The 22,596-nt window shown below is 34.5% G+C and overlaps 1 protein-coding gene across 1 annotated transcript; it reads left to right on the top strand.

The window, feature by feature from the left end:
• Positions 1–1,586: 1,586 nt before the first annotated feature.
• On the top strand, positions 1,587–22,596 carry LOC109504434 (uncharacterized). The gene is made up of 4 exons (XM_025300297.1): positions 1,587–1,855; positions 21,758–21,877; positions 22,014–22,131; positions 22,255–22,596. The coding sequence occupies exons 1-4, from the start codon at positions 1,700–1,702 to the stop codon at positions 22,539–22,541; spliced, it is 681 nt and encodes a 226-aa protein (XP_025156082.1). The 5' UTR covers positions 1,587–1,699; the 3' UTR covers positions 22,542–22,596.

The raw sequence follows: 22,596 nt of genomic DNA on the forward strand, positions 1-22,596 counted from the left end.
CGCAGCGAAATCAAAGAGCGCTTGGATGCTGTGTACGGTGATTCTTCTCCTTCGATGGCGACCGTCAAAAATTGGTTTAACGAGTTTCAACTTGGTCGCACGTCGGTTTTTGATGAGCCACGCCCAGGTGCCCCGAAAACGGCTACCACGGAGGATAACATGACAAAAATCCACGATCTCGTATTGGCAGACCGCCGATTGAAGGTGCGCGAGATAACTGAGACAGTAGGCATCTCAAAAGACCGCGTGGGTCATATCCTGCATGAAATTTTGGGCATGAGAAAGCTGTCGGCGCGATGGGTGCCGCGTTTGCTCACTCCGGACAACAAGCGCAACCGTGAGACCACTTCAGAGCAGTGTTTGAGGCTGTTTAAGCGCAATCCGAAGGAGTTTCTGCGTCGTTTCGTGACCGTCGACGAAACATGGATCCACTGGTACACACCAGAGACCAAGGAACAGTCGAAACAGTGGACTTCACCCGGCGAACGTGCTCTGAAGAAGGCGAAGACTGTCCTATCGGCCGGAAAGGTGATGGTCACCGTTTCCTGGGATTCACAAGGTGTGATCTACATCGACTACCTGGAGCAGGGCAAAACGGTCACAGGGCTGTACTATGCCGAATTATTGGGCCGATTCGACGCCGAATTGCAAAAAAAACGGCCCCATTTGGCGAAGAAAAAAGTGCTCTTCCACCATGAGAACGCACCGGCTCACACCTCCGCCCTCGCCACGATCAAATTGGTCGAATTGAGCTACGAATTGCTGTCCCATCCACCGTATTCTCCAAATTTGGCCCCGTGCGACTTCTTTTTGTTTCCAAACTTGAAAAAGTCACTCGCCGGGCAGAAATTTGAGTCGAATGAGGAGGTCATCGCCGCCACGGAGGCCTACTTTGCAGACCTCGAGAAAACGTATTTTTCAGACGGGTTAAAGAAGTTGGAGCATCGCTGGGTCAAGTGTATCGAGCTAAAAGGAGACTATGTTGAGAAATAAATCGCCACTTTTCCAAAATTTTCGTTTTTCTTTTGTGGGCTAAGTACTTATCGGACCACCCTCGTATTAAACTCAACATCAAATGTGAATGTATGTCGATACACGATAGATAAAAATCGAGAAATATTTGTATAAGCTTACAACTTCCGCATAACATAAACCTTTTAACAACGTTTTATAATATATGGACAACCTGTCAAAGGTATAAAAATTTAATTTTCTCGAAATTAAACAGTAAGCCGAAAGACTTAATTGGCGGTGCTGCATCAAATTGTACGATTACAATATTTTTCTATGTCATCTTGAAACTTATATTTTCTAATGCAGTAGCGTAAAAAGAAACTGTCGTCGGGCCATGCATTTGTACAGCACAATATCTTTTAGGTAATTTTCAACTTAAACAATCTTTTTATGGAGACTTATAAAGTTCGCGAACGTACCATATCACACAATTTCCATTGGGCAACTTTACAGCGTCAATTAAGCAAGAGCCAGTCTGGACTATAATAGATGCTGATTGTCGTTATCGATCGCGAAATAACTTCTTTTGTGCGTTTCCGTAGCTCTAACCCTAATGTCAATGAGAGCGTGCACATCGTGGCGCACGGTAGTCAACGTTGAAACAGAATTTTTCATAAACGGCTGAGACGTACTCTAATCACACGATTTTACTGTCACAAAGCGACTGTGATAGGCAAGAGGGAAGATGTACAGTGTCGATAAGTTCTTTCAAGAGTCATATTATAATATTATTCGCGTTCTACTAGCTGTCATCGGCTTGTGGCCTTTCCATAGCGTAATCAAGCGATATGCAATTTATTTCGGATTCCTGTTGCTACTTGCATCTGGAATGACGTTCGAGGTATGCAAAAGAAAAATATCGAAATTTCATTAGCAGTAATAACTTTTCTCGTTACGTGTTGAAGAATTCCAAAAATTCAATGTTATTCTCGTCAGAGAGTGATCGTTTTTGTTACATTACATAGCAATAGACTATTCACACTTTAACATGTTGGCTGCCATGAGAATAACAAGTAACTCTGTCAATATCGTCGTTGCTTCCTGATCTATTTATAACATGCAACCAACAACATATATACCTAGACCAAGCATTCGTATATTTTTACAATAGCAGCGAGTGAAGCTGAGAGTTTTTTTTTGTTAACGGTGGGAAAAATCCCTAATGGATACCCCGCTCCTTTTCAGGGGGAGCGGGTAGTTATGTGGGAGTTGCACCCATTAAAAACCCCACCAGAATGTCGTCACGAGGATCTTTTGGGGAGCTGAAAGAACTGGGCTACCATTACTTCTTCGTCCCTCCAACCTAATTAGTCTGAAGGGCTCCATCCATGTATTAAACTAATACTATGGGGAAAAGGGGACATTCACCTTTTCCCCCGTCTCCACCAACCCGCAGGTTAGTGCAGGGGAAAGCGGGACCCGTCCTTGCACCGGGCTACCCCGCTCTCCTTTACCACCAAGGTCCCACTCCCATGGGGGGGACCAGTTCAGCATTACGGCCGCAGCGGGAGTCAAGCCTGTTTCCCGCCCCAGATCCTGAGACCTAGACAAGCAGGATCCTATTCCACCCCCCAGCGGCCGCCGCCAAACCTTGTGGCCCTAAGGCCAATCGGACGGACCTCCCCCAGCACGGTGCCGTAACCAAGAAGGCCCTCCTCTGGGCGCACCACATAGGGAGTGAAGCTCAAAGTTGGCAGTTTATGACAGAGAGAACGTTGATTTGCGTCTACTGCTTTCTCACTCTTGGCTATGACAGCAAAAGCCATACTTAATCTAACAGTTTTGCTGTAAATAGTGAAAGACAAAAATAATAATACAAGATATAAAACAATATGGTGTTTTGTTGCATTTGTGGCATACATTTGAGACATAAGTCAGACCAAGTTCGATTTCACAGGTATAGAAACATAGAGCATATGTATTATAATATAGTAACCCTGCTTAAAAAGAACGATAAAAATTGATAGAAAAAGATAGAAAACTGATAGAAATCCTATATGATTTTATCTGAATCTATCATATCTATCGGACATCAGATTTCATGTCATGTAGAAAACCTATAAGTTTCTATCATCTTATATCTAATCTGACTTAAACGATAGAACGATATCTGAAAACACAAGCCACTCTATATGTACCTATCGTACTATCTGATTTAATATGAAATGATTGATACGATATTAATAAGAACCAATATAATTCAATCAGAAAATACCGTTATGCGTTTCAATAAAATACATGTTACAAAATAATAATCGTCCTTTATCGTTGGCAATATATTAGGTCGTTAAATATGAAATTTCCGATTTCCTTAAGTACTGAGTTCGACAGTCGATATCTCTGATATCTATTTCACTTTAACAGATCTTGGTTTTTTTTCTTGTGAAGGTACATCATCACTCTTTCACACATGTTTTGGTTTGTGATTATCATTCGAGATGTCTTTGTTACAGCAATCTTTGTGTAACTATGGATAAGCCAAAAATTCGTGTTATTTTCGAATATGAGTTCCATCGTGGAACTAATGCAGCGCAGACAACTCGAAATATTAACGAAATGTTTGGTGAAGATATAGCTAATAAGCGCACAGTACGTTGATGGTTTGAGAAGTTTCGTTCTGGCGATTTTAATCTTGAAAATGAGCCACGTGGGCGACCCAAAACCAAGGTAGATAATGATGAGCTGAAAGCTGTAATGGAAGCGGATACATCTCAAATTACGCGTGAATTAGCAAGGTTTAACGTTACTATTCCAACAATATTGGATCACTTGAAACAAATCGGCAAGGTAAAGAAGCTGGATAGATGGATTCCGCATGAATTAAACAAGCGTCAGAAAAGAAATCGTGTCAAAGTTTGCCTTTCTTTACTATCACGACATAAAGACGAACGATTTTTACATCGTATTATTACGTATGATGAAAAATGGATTCTTTTCGACAATCGCAAGTGTTCGGCACAATGGTTGGATATAGGTGAAGTTTCGAGATATAGTCCGAAACCGAATATTCACAAAAGAAAGCTAATGGTGTCTGTTTGGTGATCCAGCACTAATATTATCCTCTACAGCTTCATGAAACCTGGTCAATCGATTATAGTCGATGTCTACTGTAACCAATTAGACGAAATGATGAGGATGCTTGCGATTAAGCAACCGAGATTGGTCAATAGAGACAGGCCAATTCTCTTGCAAGACAACGCTCGACCACATGTTGCACAAACAACGCTGCTCAAACTACAGCAGCTGAACTGTTGGAAACTCTGTGTCACCCACCATATTCACCAGACCTGGTACCATCTAACTACCACTTCTTCCAGGCACTGGAGTACCTCTTGAAAGGAAAAATATTCAATTCTCAACAAGCTGTGGAAAATGCCTTCTGTGATTTCATCGTCACTCACTCTTCAGGCTTCTTCGCTGAAGGCATTAATAAGATACCATTAAGATGGCAGAATTGTGTCGATACTTTAGGCGCATACTTTGATTAATTATACTATTTCTGGTTTGAAATATAATAAACCAAACTTTTGATTCAAAATCGGATATTTCATACTTAATGATCTAATAATATGGCATTTAGGTTATTGAATAATTATTTCGCAGATTTCGACATATATAGGAAAGCTATAAGTTTCTATCGTTTTATACCTAGTGACTTAAACGATAGAATGCATATTTGAAAACACAAGCCACTCTGTATGCTCCTATCATACTATCTGATTTAATATGAAATGAATGATACGATATTAATAAGAATCAATATAATTTAATTGGAAAGTATCGTTATGCGTTTCAATAAAATATATGTAACGAAACAATAATCGTACTTTATCGTTGGCAATATAATATAGCATTTAGGTCATTGAATAATTATTTCGCAGATTTCGACATACATAAGGAAGCTATAAGTCCCTATCGTTTTATATCTAATCTGACTTAAACGATAGAACGCATATCGAAAACACAAGCTACTCGATACGATTATATCATACTATCTGATTTAATATGAAATGAATGATATGATATTAATATGTTACATCCTGGAGGAGGAACGTAACTTGACGCTTGCTTTCACAAGCTCCGACATATTCGCAAGTCTGCAGTGCAGATCAAGAATCGGAATAATCCCTTTATCTGGCGCGGACGTACGTCGGTGATCCTTTATTTAAGTCAACGAACTGAATCCTTTTACCTGGGATAGAAGCGTTACCGTGAGCGACAGTTGAGGGAAGGGAGAATTTTTATTGTGAATAATTAGTTGGAAAACGTGATTGGCTTATAATTACAAATAATTTGTTTTATTGATGATTAAGCGGAAGTTCACAATGAAATAAAATTTACAAGCTTTTATAAAGTGTACGTATACATAGATGTATAAATAATCGCGGTCTGAGCAAAATTCCGTGTTCGTTATGTCCGACTGAAATCGACAAGATTGAGCCACTGACACCGGATTTCACAATTAAGGAGGAATGCCAAGGGGAAAAGATAGAAAAAAGATAGAAAAGATAGAAAGATAGAAAAAAGGAAGAAAAAGGAAAGGAAAAGAAAAGAGAGAGAAGAAAAGAAGAAAAATGAAAAGAAAGAGTTCACTTAGACAAAAGAAAGTATAAATATCTTACTGCTGGCTCTATGCTATTTATTGAAAATGAAGAGTGTAATTGCTGCGTGTCGGTGAGGATGGATGACCCAAGTTTTGCGCCAAGAATAGGAAGTTGGTTTCCGCTAGATCCCCGCTAGTTCACGATGGTCCAAAAATGCACGAAATCGTTGCACAGAATAATTAACAACTGGAGAAACACTGATCTGTCTAAGCCACTAGTAGGCTAGATTGTTAGGAGACCTTGAAGGGGTACTGAAGAGAGGCTTCTGTTCTGGCTGCGGGTCGGTCAAGAAGTCTCTTTTTTGAGCCTTTTGGCTTTTCTCAAAACGTCAGCTCGGTTAAGAGAGTGGGATTTTAGGGAAATGTTTCGGAAATCTAATTTTTATACTCAAATATGATCATAGGAGTGTGCTACGAATGTTTTTTAGAGGTGGAGGTCAAGAGTTGCGTTGCAGTATCTCTAAGATAATTATTGTAAAGGATGAGGTATCTATGGCGATAAGGGATTTTATCATTTCGTTAGGTTTAGTGAGAGTTGGGTAACATACCTTATGAAGGGACGTGGAGAAGCTGTGAGTTCTTGAGGATTAACAAAATCAGATATCGATTGGTCAGTCCGGGAAATGACTCAGCTGATCTTTCTGACAAACAACTAGAGGACTTTAGTCTAGGGGGAGATAAAAAAGAGAAATTGGTATGTGGCGTTATCGTGCTCGAAGGATCGCGGAATATGTTTGTTGAATATAACATATGAACTATAGCAAGCAACATAAAATCAATTCGTTCTATTTATAAAAGAATTTAGAAAACGCGGAGTCCGCAGGGCGTAATACTATACCTTGTTACTATTTATACAAGAAACATACAAAAGTAACAAGTTCTCATGTATTTTGACTCGCTGAATCCAAATCCGTCATCAGAATTGGCCTAACACGACTCAGTTTTTCGTTAAATTAAAAGATATGTCAGAATCTACGGAAAACCCCTTTCTCTCTGTACATTGGGTTTATCCTGAATAACTCACATTCTATTCGCATAAGAAACATATCAAGGTAACGTATGTTTATGAATCCGAACTCGACACTAAAATTAATTTAACACAAACCACCTTTCAGAAAACCCACAAATTGTCTCTATTCCAGGTTTTTACTACTGTAACATGTTCTTTTTTCTTCAAAAGATCTATGCAGAAGGTTTTGCTTATATTTTGTCACTCTTCTGTTTGTTTCCTTCTCCAACATCCAACAAAAATCAGCCATCATGTTTTCATTCCTATCCTGATATCGTTGTTCCATCACTTTGATATCTTGGTGAAACCGTTAAAGAAAACGGTATTAAGAGTAAATATTTTTGAAAGAAAAAAATTTATATTTGGTGTTTTTCGACCTTCCCGTCTTAATTTTCTTTATGAAATTAAAAATTTTGGCCATTTTGAACAAAATTGAGGCACCATTTATTGCCATCAATATATAAAAACTATTGTGAAAGCAAATAAAAATAAATATAATGTATAAATACTGAATAAATCTTAGAAAATAGTCGTAAAATTTTTTTTTTAATTTCTACCTATTTTTTGAGTTTTATGAGAAACTCTGACTCGATGGGTCAATTCTGATGGCGGATTCGGATTTAGCGGGTCAAAATACATAAGGATATATGGGTCTAGTCACCAGATCAAGACATTTTTTTTGTGTGGCTGTGTTATTGAACGTTAATCTGACTTTTAGATAAGTGTTTATCTAAAACTTTATGATAAGTGTTTTCAGATAAGAAGTGTTTTCGGACTTTTCAGATAAGTGTTTATCTAAAAACACTTTCAGATAAACTTTTGACTTTTATTTGACTAATTGTTTTACTTGGAAAATTCGGGATGTTGCTGACATGTATGAATATAAATACATACATTCCTCATAAGATAAACATTCTGTAAAATTTAATTAATGACTTTATTGAATTTCAATTGTATTTAGTAGTGCGCATACATAACATTCACTAACATCAATAAATATTAGGTGCGCAACTAAGTTCCCGCTGTTTTTCAAGAAATGGCTCCAGTAGTAAGTGCTGGTCGATTGTGACATAACCAAAACGTCATGAACCAAGCTTAGACATATGGTAAACAAACCGCTTTGACACATTAGTGATTTTGTTTTTGCGTCATATACTTTTGGTTGTGCGAAAATGTCTTATTTTGTGCCAAATAATCGTCATTTGCAGGAAGTGTTGCTTTTCTTCTTTCATTCGAAGAAAACGGCGGCTGAAGCGCATCGAGAACTCCAAAAAGTTTACGGAGATGCTGCTCTAAGTGAAACAACGTGCCGTGATTGGTTCCGTCGCTTCAAAGATGGTGATTTCGATGTTGACGACCGTTCGCGTGAAGGAAGGCCAAAAACCTTCGAAGACGCTGAATTGGAGGCATTGCTCGATGAGGATCCGTGCCAAACGCAAAAAGAGCTTGCTTCAGCATTAGGAGTTACCCGCCAAGCCATTTCCAAGCGATTGCATGCGTTGGGAATGATTCAAAAACAAGGAACTTGGGTTCCTTATGATTTGAAGCCAAGAGACGTTGAGCGTCGTTTTTTCGCCTGTGAACAACTGCTCCAGCGGCAAAAAAGGAAGGGTTTTCTTCATCGCATCGTTACGGGTGATGAAAAATGGATTCATTACAGCAACCCAAAGAGAATAAAATCATGGGGACTGCCCGATCATGCTTCTACGTCGTCGGCTCGGCCGAATATTCACGCTGCGAAGGTTTTGCTGTGTACTTGGTGGGACCAGGGCGGTGTTATTTATTATGAGCTGTTGAAACCGAACGAAACCATCACTGTGGAACGGTATCGAACTCAATTGATGCGATTGAGCCGAGCACTGCGCGAAAAGCGGCCACAATACGAGCAGAGGCACGAAAAAGTGATTCTACAGCATGACAACGCTCGGCCTCACGTTGCCAAACCCGTTAAAACCTACTTAGAAACGCTCAAATGGGAAGTCCTACCCCACCCGCCATATTCCCCAGATATTGCGTCGTCCGATTATTACTTGTTCCGTTCGATGGCACATGGTCTGGCTAATCAGCAGTTCCGCTCATATGAAGACATCTCAAAATGGCTTGATTCGTGGATAGCCTCAAAAGACGAACACTTCTATCGTGACGGTATTCGAGCTCTGCCAGAAAGATGGGAAAAAGTTGTCGCTAGCGATGGGCAATATTTTGAATGATTCATTTGTAACCATTTTTTCACAATAAAGTTGCATTTTCATCAAAAAAACAGCGAGAACTTAGTTGCGTACCTAATATTATTTTACGCTTGATATTATTAATAGAAGCTACCATTGTGTCTTTGCTTTTTTCAATTACTTTCATAAAATGTTTCATTGGTACGCTTTGTGAAATTGCAGAAACAAATATTTTCCGAGCTGATATATAATATTGTTTATCAACACAAACAAATTTAACAATTTTTACAATAGTATCATTTTGTAATTAGACCACAGTGTCATATATTTTCGTTGGCCGATGGTATAAAGTACTATGAAATACAGTCTCTTTAAACACGCATCTATTAAATGCTAAACCATTACAGAACAAGGACTGTTCTGTAATGTTGCTAATATTTTTTAATATTGTACCTTGTCCAAGAAATATAATTGCATTTTCAGTATTTGTACATTGTGTTAATCGTCGATATTTAAATAAATTTTTACAATATTGGTAACTATTATTGGTGCTAAATGCGTCAGTAGTTACAGAAATTTGATATCGCATAAATCTTAAATGATTTTCTATTATTTGATTTTTCACACCTTTAGGTTCATTAACATATCGTTTTAAGTGAAACATATATGTTCTTAAATGATTTTCTATTATTTGATTTTTCACACCTTTAGGTTCATTAACATATCGTTTTAAGTGAAACATATATGTTCTTATTTTTTTTATATCGCTGTTTGTTAAATATATATTAATTAAGTAGTTTATTACAGGTACTATTCATTGGTATGATTCATTGGTAAAATAATTTCCCAACAAACACCAAGTAACAGTTATATAATTGTTTATAGTAATTTTCCATTCAACAATATAACTGTTATACAGGGTCTCCCAAAGATTCCGGAACGGCTAATTATTTCAAGAAATAATGATTGTTTAAAACAATGTTTGAAACAAAAATTGTAAAGGTTAAAAAAACAATCAGATGTTGATAATTGTTTGTCCTTGGAATGACCTTGAGAAACGTTATCAAGGTCAATATAAAAATCTTAAATGGAAATTCTAATTTTTTATTACACCGTCTTTTTCCACCAATTAATTTGAACAACTTTTTGTCTGAAACATTTTTTTCATTTGCTTAATACTTTTTGAGATATTTAAGGAAAACTTGGTAACTTTTTAATATTTAACTTATGATATCTCGTTAACTGTTTATCGGGATAAAAAAATAGTACTAGACTTTTCTATTTTACTTGGTCTCAAGAATATATTGTTACAATAGCATTCTGACTTTTGTTGATTTGATGATTTTGAAGTTTCGAAAAATCCATAAATTAATAAAAAATAGAACATTATTGTACCAATATATTCTTGATATTTTTTTGTCTCGACAAACAGTTAGCGAGATATCGTAAATTAAATATTAAAAATGTTACCAAGTTATCCTCAAATATCTCAAAAAATATTGTAAAAGTCATTACCATCTAACAAGTCATCCTCTTTAATCTCCTTCATTGCGATCAATTCTTATGTCCAATAATTCCTTAATATTATTTGCAAGACTAAAGAAATCTTGTTATCAAGGAACAAATAATAATGTGAAATAATAATAATAATGTCAAAAAATATTGAAAAAGTTACCAAGTTATTCTCAAATATCTCAAAAAATATTAGGCAAAAACTGTTTCAGACAAAAGTTGTTCAAATTAATTGGTGGAAAAAGACGGTGTAATAAAAAATTTGAGTTTCCATTTAACATTTTTATGTCGACCTTGATAACTTTTTTCAAGGTCATTCCAAAATCAAACAATTATCAATATCTCATAGCTTTTTTTAAGCTCCACAACTTTGATTTCAAACATTGTTTTAAATAATCATTATTTTTGGAATAATTAACCGTTCCGAAACTTTTGGCAGACCCTGTATAATATAACACACATGTTATATTGCATTTATATTGTTTAGTTGGAAATAATTATAACTAACTGCTATATCTAATAGTTATATAACTGTTATATACTATTTACTGGGTTGGGTCAAAAATGAATTTACGGTTATTATTATTTTTAACAATATCAGCAATGCAAGTAACGCGCGTTAACTTACTAACTTTATATTAAATTTAAAAAAAGGACAAAAAATTTAATCCAAACATACAAGGAATTGAAAAAATTTATGAAGATTCACCAAAAATAAAAAAACCCTTGGCGCGCCCGGGTCGTATTAAGCTGCATTAGAACTCATACTTCTGTAGCTGACATTAAAATTGTTAATATGACACTGGCGTACCAAGGATTCTGTCATTCTTAGTTTCTTATTTGTTACATATTCTTTCTCACATATCTAAAATTATTTCTTGCACTGCATTGCAAATAAAAATATAAAGACTATGTTGACTCCAGAAGATAGTTTTTATAACAGGTGCATGTATAAAGATTGTCAGAATGGAAAATCGACTGGAAAACGATTATTCAAATTCCCAATGCAGAAGGATGCAAGATATAATACATGGATACTTAATACAGATAGATCTTTCTGCAATAATTATTTTCTATATAGAGAAATGCGGATAATAGTACGCATTTTTTATATTTTAATTAATTGTACACTGTAACGATACGACATACTTACTTCAAACTAACACTGAATATGAAGTGTTATCTACTGTGTAGTGACACTACTAAAAATTGAAATTGATATAGTTGAATTAATAGTGCTTCAAATAATTAACAATATGAAATACTGCAAATGCGTACTCTTGGACAACCTATGAGATAAGAGTACGCACACGAAGTACAAGAATACGCATTTTTTATTCTATTAATTAAATTAATGAAATTGATTAAATGTCATCCTGACTTACTGCGGTTATAAATCCTCGCCGTTCTATATTTTTGTGCTTGTATTTTGATATCTAAAACTAAAGGGAGTCATCGAACTTCTTAGATCTAATGACGATATCGATAACGCGCGACGCGTAAACGATATGCGAGGATAACCGGCCAGTCAACGACATATACGCTGCGGCGGCTACTCAGACAGATCAAAGACGCTCGCGACAACTATTGTCGGGAAATCATTAAAATTTTTTCTTCATTTAATAATTACTTTAAAATATATATGTTTATATGTGTTTAATGATAATATGACACAAAGATGTGCTCCAACTGATTTCTTATACAGAGTGTCCCAGAACTTTGGGACACGGGCTCCGTAGGGACATAGAGCTATGTGAGAGGAACAAAAAAGTCCTCTACCATAATGTGAAAATTGTAATAGTTTTTTAATTATAACAGCGCAAAGTTTGGCGTTTCCCACGCCCAGCGCGGCCTATAGACGCTCCGCGGCAAGCTGTGTGCGTAGGGGCTAAGCGATAACGCGTCTCGCGCTGACCGTCGCGATGGCGTCTTGACGCTTTGACGCCGCGCGACGTTCAGCGCGAGACGCGTTATCGCTCAGCCCCTACGCACACAGCTTGCCACGGAGCGTCTATACGCCGCGCTGGGCGTGGAAAACGCCAAACTTTGCGCTGTTATAATTAAAAAACTATTACAATTTTCATATTATGGTAGAGGACTTTTTTGTTCCTCTCACATAGCTCTATATCCCTACAGAGTCCGTGTCCCAAAGTTCTGGGACACCCTGTATAGCGACGGATCTCAGCGGCCTGTGATCGTCGCCTTGGCCGCTAAGCGCGGAACGGCGCACAGTGGGAAAAAACTTATTTTTTGGACAAAATTCTACGGATAGTGCAATTTTGATTGTTTCTTGTACGTTAGAAAAAGAGGCGACGTGCTAACTTTGCGAACCTAGCAAGTTGTACTTTTATTTTTTATTTTTTGGGTATATTGTTTTTGGGTGTATTGTTGCAGAATTATTTTATTTGTTATAGAGGAACTGTAGAACTATCAAAAGTGCTATTAGAACTCTACTTATTTTTTTCATATTGATAATTTAACGTGTTAACTTCACAGACATGCTTTCCTGTCCCGCCACGCGCTGCTTGAACGCTTTACTTAAATTGGTTATAAGGCCTTCTAAATTTTTATCTTTCATTTTCTCGTGAACAAAATTTTCTTGCTCATTATACTTTTACCTAATACCAATGTGCATGTATACCTACTGCTACGAGATGCAGCTAAAAATTATATTTACACGTCAGACCCTTTTCTTGTAAGATGCTACTACATTCAAGCTGAATGTAAGTTTTTCATAATTAGTTCCGCAGTCATATCATGCTATATGCAAGATTTACAGTCCTACAAAAGTTCAGAAAAGTTTTCTTGTATAAAAGCACAAAAACTGAATGATACAACAAAATTAAGGGCAATGATTAAATGAGTATACGTATTGAGGTGCTGGCCAAAATATCGAAGTTGTAGGCATGTCAAAACAGATTTTGTATATTTATAAGCATACTGAAGCATTTTGTAGAGGGTTGTAGGCACGTTGTTGGTACTATACAGGGTATTAAATTTCAAACGTAATAGGTAAAAGATCTCGAAAACTATGAAAAATATTAAAAAAAGCTAAAACATGTGTTCCATGATTTCGAAGGGGAAAGAGAATGACATTATCAGTTTTTTTATTCGGAGGACATTTTCAAGGTCAGTTAAAGGTCAACTTAATTTTTTAAAATAGAAAGCCTAATTTTTTATTATATCTTCTTTTTCTACCAATTAATTTTAACAACTTTTGTCTGAATTATTTTTTTATTTCCTTAATATTTTTTGAGATATTTAAGGACAACTTGACAACTTTTTCAAGATTTAATTTACGATATCTCGGTAACAATTCGTCGAAAGAAAAAATAGTATTAGACTTTTTACTTTATTTACTATAACATTACTATATCACTACTTTATTTACTATAATATTACTATAACAGTACCCTAATTTTTTTTAACTTATCGACCTTTGGAAATTTCAAAATTATTAAATTAACAAAAGTTAGGACACTATTATAGTAATATATTCTTAATAGTAAATAAAGTAAAAAGTCCAATACTATTTCTTCTTTCGATGAATAGTTAGCGAGATATCGTAAGTTAAATGTTAAAAAAGTTACCAAGCTTTCCTTAAATATTTAAAAAAATATTAGGCAAATAAAAAAATGTTTCAGACAAAAGTTGTTAAAATTAATTGATAGAAATAGAAGATAAAATAAAAAATTGGGCTTTTTATTTAAAAGAAATTAAGTTGACCTTTAACTGACCTTGAAAATGCCCTCCGAATAAAAAAACTGATAATGTTATTCTCTTTCCCCTTCGAAATCATGGAACACATGTTTTAGCTTTTTTTAATATCTTTCAGTTTTCGAGATTTTTTACCTGTTATGATTTTTTACCTTTACATTTGAAATTTAGCAGCCTGTATATATACACAAACAAAATCTAAACAAGCCTTAAAGCACACTTAGTGCGGATTAGTACAAGCAATCAAATTTACTATAAAAATTTTTGGATAATGAGTATTGACGTCCAACATTGGACATCCTATGGATGTCCTAATATGGACGTTTTGATGAGTCCAAAATCGGATATACGATGGACATCCATTTCACGTTCATGGATGTGCGGACGTAAAATGGACATAAAATGAACTTCCATAAGATATCTTGTGCTATTGGGTTAGCTATGACAAAACGATAGAAGAATATAGAAAATTCATCATATATTTCAGATAAGTAATCTCAAATTTATGATTTATATAGACGATAGAATATTATTAATTTTGATAAAGCACGATCAGATAGAATTCGATTAAAAACGATATCTGAGCTATATGATATTAACGATAGAGAACTATAGAAAACCTATCAAATATTTTAAATAAGAAATTTTAAAAAAGAAAGAATAAGAAATAAAATTTATGAATCAAAAACACGATTCAGTCAGATAAATTTTTTTCTGTCTGACTCTATCGTTCTTTTTAAACAGGGAAGCTAGGGTTGTTAAAATCTTTTATCTCTATTTTTATATTTATTTTGCATATTTTTTATACATTCATTCCAAGAAAAGGTGGTACACTTAAAATGTGGGAAAAATTTACCAAACTTCAAATGATCATAAATTGGCAAATAATAAAGATAGGAAGGTCTTTAAAAAATGTAAATAAAGCTTGAAATCTGTAATTAAAGAATCGATTTATTTCAATACAGCAAAAAAAATTTATTGAAAATGGAGGGTGACAAAGCGAAAGCATGTGAAATTGAAAAATATTTGTCCGAGTTTGCCACGGCACATGGCGAGAATCAAGTGTTGTAACGCAATCGGATAGGAAGCATGTGATAGAAAAGATTTTTTGCCTAATTATTTACATTTAAAGAAGAAAGGAGTATTTTATTTTAAATGCGAATTATTCGGCGACATATCATCATATCAAAACGATTAAAAAATCATCTTAAAGAGGAGACTTTGTACTATCACATGCTTTTTATTCGATCACATTACGACACTTGACTCTCGCCATGCGTTGCCATAGCAAACTCGGACAAATATTTTCCAATTTCGCATGCTCTCGCTTCGTCATCCGCTATTTTCAATAAATTTTTCTCGCTATATTGAAATTAATCGATTCTTTAATTAGAGATTCCTATTTGGCTATTTGTAATTCTTAAAGATCTTTCTATCTTTATTATTTACCAAATTATGATCATTTGAGGTTTAGTAAATTTTTCCCACATTTTAAGTATGCTGCTTTTTTTGGAGTAAGTGTATTTCTTTTATATATTTTATATTTTATATTATATATTTTATATTTCTCTTTTATTTATCTATAAATATATATACTTCATTCGATAACTGTAATACAAATATGACGATTCTTGACAGTCGATGTAATCTAGCGTGAGAAAAAAGTAGACATAAAACAACTTTCTCTCTTACAAGTAAACCGTTGGAATTGTCCCTCACCGATTTGGATGGGCTTTGGATATGTTGTAGAGCAGCAAAAAATAATTAGGTCATATTTTTTTTATCTACATACCTCGACGTTCAGGGGTTGAAAACATTCTTCGAAAATAACGGATTTTTTTATTTTTTGGGAATGTGTTCTAAACTATGAAATGTATGAAAAAATAATTAGATAAAAGTTTAATGGTATTTTATGCTTTATGTAATGGTATATTTATATTTTCGAAAAATATCAAATTTTTTAATTCACCCCTCCCCCCTCCATTATAATTTTTGCTAGTCTCAAAAATTTTGTAAAGACAAAAATTAAAGAGCTTAAAAAGACAAATTCATCCATATATAGTAATATTATATTTGACCGATTACATTTTTAGAAAAACGCATTTGAAACTTCGTATTATAGGAGTTGCGCTGCGTTACATTGCGCTATAGGCTTATATACTATGTTATTTCTTTTCTGCAACATGATGTTTACACAAACAATAACTGCATCTTCTGCGTATTATAAATGAGCAAAAATTATTATCAATTACATCATATGCAACGTATTATATAACATTATATGGCATTTGATAAGTTATGCTGCGTGAGAATGGAAACGTATTTGGTATCGCTATTGCATGAGTGAGTCTTGGAATAAGAAATACATACAGATATATACAGATATACACAAAAACATACAGAATTTATACAGAACACACGCAGTTGTTTAACGAGATTTAAAATGAGACTTGATATAACTCGTAGAGAATGACAAAAATATTACATATGTATAAATAATGTATATGCGTAGCGCATTTATGATATTCATCGCAAAGATGATGTTCATGGAAAAAATGTGTTACACAAAGAGATTTCTTACACCAAGAACATATAATTATTGTAGTTTGGCCGCAAATGTCGCAATATATTTTTGTATTACTTTTAAAACAGAACTCGACAGATGTTTGAAATTCTGTCGGTTTATTTTGCACATGTCTACTTTTAAACCATGCGTATTTAAATAGATTTCGAAATCTAGGTAATGAGAACTGATTATGCGTTAATGATTGCAATTTAAGTATATTATTTCTGACATGAAGATTTATTGCAAGATCTAACAACATAACCATATTTGAAAAGTATTTAATAAAATTTTTCCACATTCGAAATCCGTATACATCTAATGGCTGTATTTTTCTCATTGTGCCAGCCGGAATAGTTAGTAAAACAATATCTGTTGCAAATTCTGATCTAGTTTCTGCAATAATATTAGGACACTGACCAGTCCATGAGTCTAGTAGTAAAACTGATTTCGCTCTAACATTTGGAAAATATACATCTTTTAACCAAGTTTTTACATGTTGCGATGTTAATTTGCCTGATTTTGAAGCCATGGTATAAATATTACGTGCTTTAAATATATTTTCCTGCACTCTTGGACCAAATATTCCACCAACTTCTTTTAATACTATGAAAAGAGGCGACAATAATCTACCATCAGCGGTGATGGTCGGCTGTATAGTGTAACTATGTGTAGTTGATGATAGTGACTGTACTACAGTTTGTACCTTCTTTGTACCTTTGCGCGCTAGAATACGACCGGTATGAAATTCTAATTGGAATCTGCTTTGATCTGAATTATAAATATTTTTGAGTCCATAATGACCGATGTAATATTTTAAATTTTTAATGAATGTTACGCATTTATTTTCTAGGTCTGTTTCTAATAACATAGACTTTTTAATAACAAATTTTGTTACTTTCCGTGATACAATATTATGCATAAATTTAAATCTTCTCACCCATGTCTCTGAAGCTGTGAATCCTGGTGCATTTTCTTCTTCTTGTGCTCGGGCAACCCATCGTGCGATATCAATGTCGTGAATAATTATTCCTTTCTCAAGTGCTTCATTGAAACAATTTATTATGTAATCAGAAATTCGTCTTAATTTTTCACTTCTAGTATCACCTTGATTGATTTCTTTTTCCCATCGTCGTAATTGTCGTATTGATGCAACTTTCCGAAATCTTTATCTCACTCCTTCTAACGATCTCCGTCTCGTTTTACCGCTCTTCCAGTATTCCACGGCACTTCTTTTATATTCAACTGGTAATACTTCTGTAGAACATAATACTTCTCCCGGTAAATATTCTATTAGGAGTACAAATAAGTTTCCGCCGTTTTCTATCAAAAACTAGGAATTTATTGTGAAAGAACGGTACATTACGTTTTATTCAAAGTATTGTCCATCACTAGCTACTACTTTTTCCCATCTTTCTGGCAGCATTCGGATATCACGTCGGAAGAACTCTTCATCTTTTGAAGCTATCCACGAATCGACCCAATTTTTAGTATCTTCATATGATGTAAAGCGCTGCTTAGACAGGCCATGTGCCATCGACCGGAACAAGTGATAATCGGAAGAGGCAATGTCTGGTGAATACGGCGGGTGGGATAGGACTTCCCAATTAAGTGTTTTCAAATAGGTTTTGACCGGTTTTGCAACATGTGGCCGAGCGTTGTCATGTAGGAGAATAATTTTGTCGTGTCTGGAGTAGTAATGGGCGCGTTTTTCCTTGAGTGCTCGGCTCAATCTCATTAATTGTGTTCGGTAGAAAGCTTCAGTAATGGTTTCGCTCGGTTTGAGCAACTCATAATACACGACACCAAGCTGATCCCACCAAATACACAGCATGAGTTTTTCTCCATGAATATTCGGTTTGGTTGTCGATGTTGAAGCATGGCCAGGTGGTCCCTATGATTTTCTCTTCTTTGGGTTATCGTAGTGGATCCATTTTTCATCACCAGTGACTACACGATGCAAAAAACCTTTTCTTTTATGCCTGGCAAGCAGCATTTCACACGTGCAAAATCGGCGTTCAACGTCTCTCGGCTTCAGTTCATATGGAACCCAATTTCCTTGTTTTTTAATCATTCCTAACGATTTTAAACGATGTGAAATTGCTTGTTGAGTCACTTCTAATGTAAGTGCAAGTTCTTCTTGCGTTTGGCACGAATCTTCCTCCAATAATGCTTCCAATTCCGTTTCTTCGTACACTTTCGGCCTTCTACTACGTTCTTTGTCTTCCACGTCAAATTCACCGTTTTTAAACTTTTGAAACCATTCACGACAACTTCTCTCACTTAAAGCAGTCTCACCATGTGTTTCTACAAGCAATCGATGCGCCTCAGCTGCAGATTTCTTCAAATTAAAAGAGTGAATCAAAAGTTCCCGCAAATGACGCTTATTCGGCACAAAACTTGACATTTTCGCACGAAAAAAGTTATGTGATGCTGATACGGAGTCACTAATACTTCAAGATTATGTTGTTATCAGATGTCTAAACTTACGATATTACGTTTTACATCTGACAATTTCAACATAACCTTTTGGTGGGGCCATCTTTTGTCAAACGGCGGAAACTTATTTGTACTCCTAATATTTTTTCATGACTCTGAAGTAAGTTAACTGCTTCAGCTTCGGAGGTCTCATATGGATCATAAAAATCTAGAGATATTTCTTCTTCTATTTCTAATACTTTTTCGTTATTTATTTCTTGTAACATGTGTTCAATTTTCTCTTTTACTTCTCGTTCCTCCAAAGTTATCGGACTCTGAGGAATATTTAATGCAGTAAAAGTCACATACAATAACATTACTACATTTAATGGATTAAATGGCGTCATTCTAAAAAAATTACTAATTAAATATCTGTTCCAAACTACGATTATGTAAAACATATTGCGTACTTTATATTTAATGAAGCAATCTCTTTATGTTAGTTATATGATATTCCTTTCTCTCTTGATAGAAAATGTGATTTGAGTCCAAAATAAACCACTGAATCGTGAAAAAATAATCAATAATTCAACATCTCGCTAATATAGACACAGGAAGCAGTCCTACAAAATATGTAATAATGAAGAAAGTACTCTAAAATATAATATGAAGCATGAAAATCCAAATATTATATAGGCTGAGAAGAATTATAGAAATTTACTTAAATTTATTAGAATGTAAATAACTTTGTTGAATTGTTGAATTAATATTGACGCGTTATGTGTTGGATTATTTTATGTGATTATTTTATATGACATGCACACCACAGCACAAAAACTGTACATATAAAACTGCACAATAAAACAATTATTTGCTAATTTATAAAATTAGAATAGTAATAGAAAAGTAATTTCAAATTATTATAAAATATTTTCACGTTTACAAAATTACATTATCAATAGATATAATATTACATGACGGACACGCTTGTGATGGACATCATGGGATGGTTCGAACAACGTCGAAGTTACGTTTTGAACTGATAATATTCCACATCACAGATGTATATATACACTTCTTGCTGTTCACAACTCCATTACGTTGCATACGATACTATTGTTTGTTTCACAATTCTATATCAATATGTGAGTGTTATTTTTATTCTCAATTGTGTATCTAAATCAGGCCACTTGATAATACTTCGTGAAACTTTGCCAGCAAACGTTATGTAATAGCACAATATCTCCTACATTTTTAACTTCAATCTCAACTTTTCTTACATTTATGTCTTAATATATTTATGCTAATAAAAGTAGAATTAACAGAAGATATTGCTATTTATTAAATATACTATATGAGAATTGAGTCAGTCTCGACGAGTTATATCGAGTCTTATTTTAAATCTCGTTAAACAACTGCGTGTGTTCTGTTTAAATTCTGTATGTTTTTGTGTATATCTGTATATATCTGTATGTATTTCTTATTCCAAGACTCACTCATGCAATAGCGACACCAAATACGTTTCCATTCTCACGCAGCATAACTTATCAAATGCCATATAATGTTATATAATACGTTGCATATGATGTAATTGATAATAATTTTTGCTCATTTATAATACGCAGAAGATGCAGTTATTGTTTGTGTAAACATCATGTTGCAGAAAAGAAATAACATAGTATGTAAGCCTATAGCGCAATGTAACGCAGCGCAACTCCTATAATACGAAGTTTCAAATGCATTTTTCTAAACATGTAATCGGTGAAATATAATATTACTATATATGGATGAATTTGTCTTTTTAAGCTCTTTAATTTTTTTCCTTACAAAATTTTTGAAACTAGCAAAATTTATAATGGAGGGGGAGGGGTGAATTAAAAAATTTGATATTTTTCGAAAATCTAAATATACTATTACATAGAGCATAAAATACCATTAAACTTTCATCTAATTATTTTTTCATATATCTCATAATTTAGAACATATTCTCAAAAAACGAAAAAATCCGTTATTTTCGAGGGGTGTTTTCAACTCTTAAACGTCGAGATACGCTGATAAAAAATATGACCTAATTATTTTTTGCTACTCTACAACATATCCAAAGCCCATCCAAATCGGTAAGGGACAGTTCCGACGGTTTACTTGTCAGTCATAAACTGCCAACTTTTGGCTTCACTTTTTAGAATGAATGCTTGGTTTACATTGCAAACTCGAGTGTGTTATTTTGACGCGTATAAGCTGAAACTTTCTTTACGCATATCTTGTCGTTTTAAACACGTCGTTTAACGCATTTAAACGCGTTAAGTGATATCGAAATGCATCAGATGACGTGATTTCAGATGACAAGAAACGCGTGAAGAAAACTTCAGCTTATACGTGTTAAAATAACACACTCGGGTGTGCAGTGTAGGTATATATGTCGTTGCATGCAACTAATTATATCGCATTAAGTATACGGCCAATTATATCTAACTTATTGCAACAAAAGTTGATAAAAACAAACAAATACGTATATTATGAATTGCGTTTGTGTTTACTTGTCCTAGATAAATCAAACTTTGGGTAAGTTTTGAAATAATCAATAAAGATCAGGGTAGTCAACATGTTTAAATGCATCATTTCCTTTGCGCGATTTATATATTGACAAATAATAAGAGGGAATAAAACATAAGATTAATCTATTTCTCGTAAAGTTAGCGTAAAGTTATATGTATTTATCATGTAACATGTAATGTAACCAATAATAAATTTAGGTGTTGGGGCTAATTGATGTTTGGACAGATTCTTTCGAAGTAATTGATTGCTTGCCGTTAATAGTTTTAAGTATTCTCTGTGCATCTAAAGTAATCTGCTTGGTACACACATTACCCAAAGTATGTATATAAGAATAATACGAATTTTATAAACTAATGTGATGAACCAAATCACTAAAACAAAAAGATTAAGAAACCAAAAAATAACGGAATTTACACTGGATGCGCTACTTATTATTAAATTGCGTGACTACAGATCAAATATCTTTTGATTAAAATGGAACGATACTGGTACTCCCCAAAATCGAACGGTGAGACTAAAATTTTACATTCTTACGCAATAAACGGACGCAAATTCGGCTACGCGTATACAGGTGAGTGCATAAGATCAAGTATAAAGACAAAAAAGAACATAAATATTTCAATATTATCTGCTTAAATATTTTAAAGTATGTCGAGGTAACTAACGTATCTTAATAAATTCATATATTAATCAGTCGTACTACTCGGTCATTCCTTCCTCTTTCTATTCACGACTTTATTGACCAAGTTCATTTATGTGGAATTCAACGAGGAATTCAATGGATCAACAAATATCGTAGGTACCCAAGCAGGGATACCCTATCGCGTTAATTATATGGTCGACTTAGATACTTATTTTGTTCCAATTTTTATACACACGGCCATGTGCGAAGTATCGTACATGATATTTTTAGTCGCGGTCGACGTTTTATATATGACATTTGTGCAACATTGCTGTGGTTTACTCGAAGCTTTAAGGTAAGAACGTAATGTGAAAAGAGTAGGGTTAATGAGAGCGTTTTACTGTCCTCACAGGA

This window comes from Harpegnathos saltator, unplaced genomic scaffold (assembly GCF_003227715.2).
Source record: "Harpegnathos saltator strain DR-91 unplaced genomic scaffold, Hsal_v8.6 scaffold349, whole genome shotgun sequence".
Lineage (NCBI taxonomy): Eukaryota > Metazoa > Arthropoda > Insecta > Hymenoptera > Formicidae > Harpegnathos > Harpegnathos saltator.

Excerpts from the sequence above, each read along its gene's own strand:
- LOC109504434 (XM_025300297.1), top strand. The coding sequence starts at position 1,700 with ATGTACAGTGTCGATAAGTTCTTTCAAGAGTCATATTATAATATTATT. Across the intron at positions 21,878-22,013 it reads TGGTACACACATTACCCAAA|ATCAAATATCTTTTGATTAA; the intron begins GTATGTATATAA and ends GCGTGACTACAG. Across the intron at positions 22,132-22,254 it reads ATTCGGCTACGCGTATACAG|TCGTACTACTCGGTCATTCC; the intron begins GTGAGTGCATAA and ends TATATTAATCAG.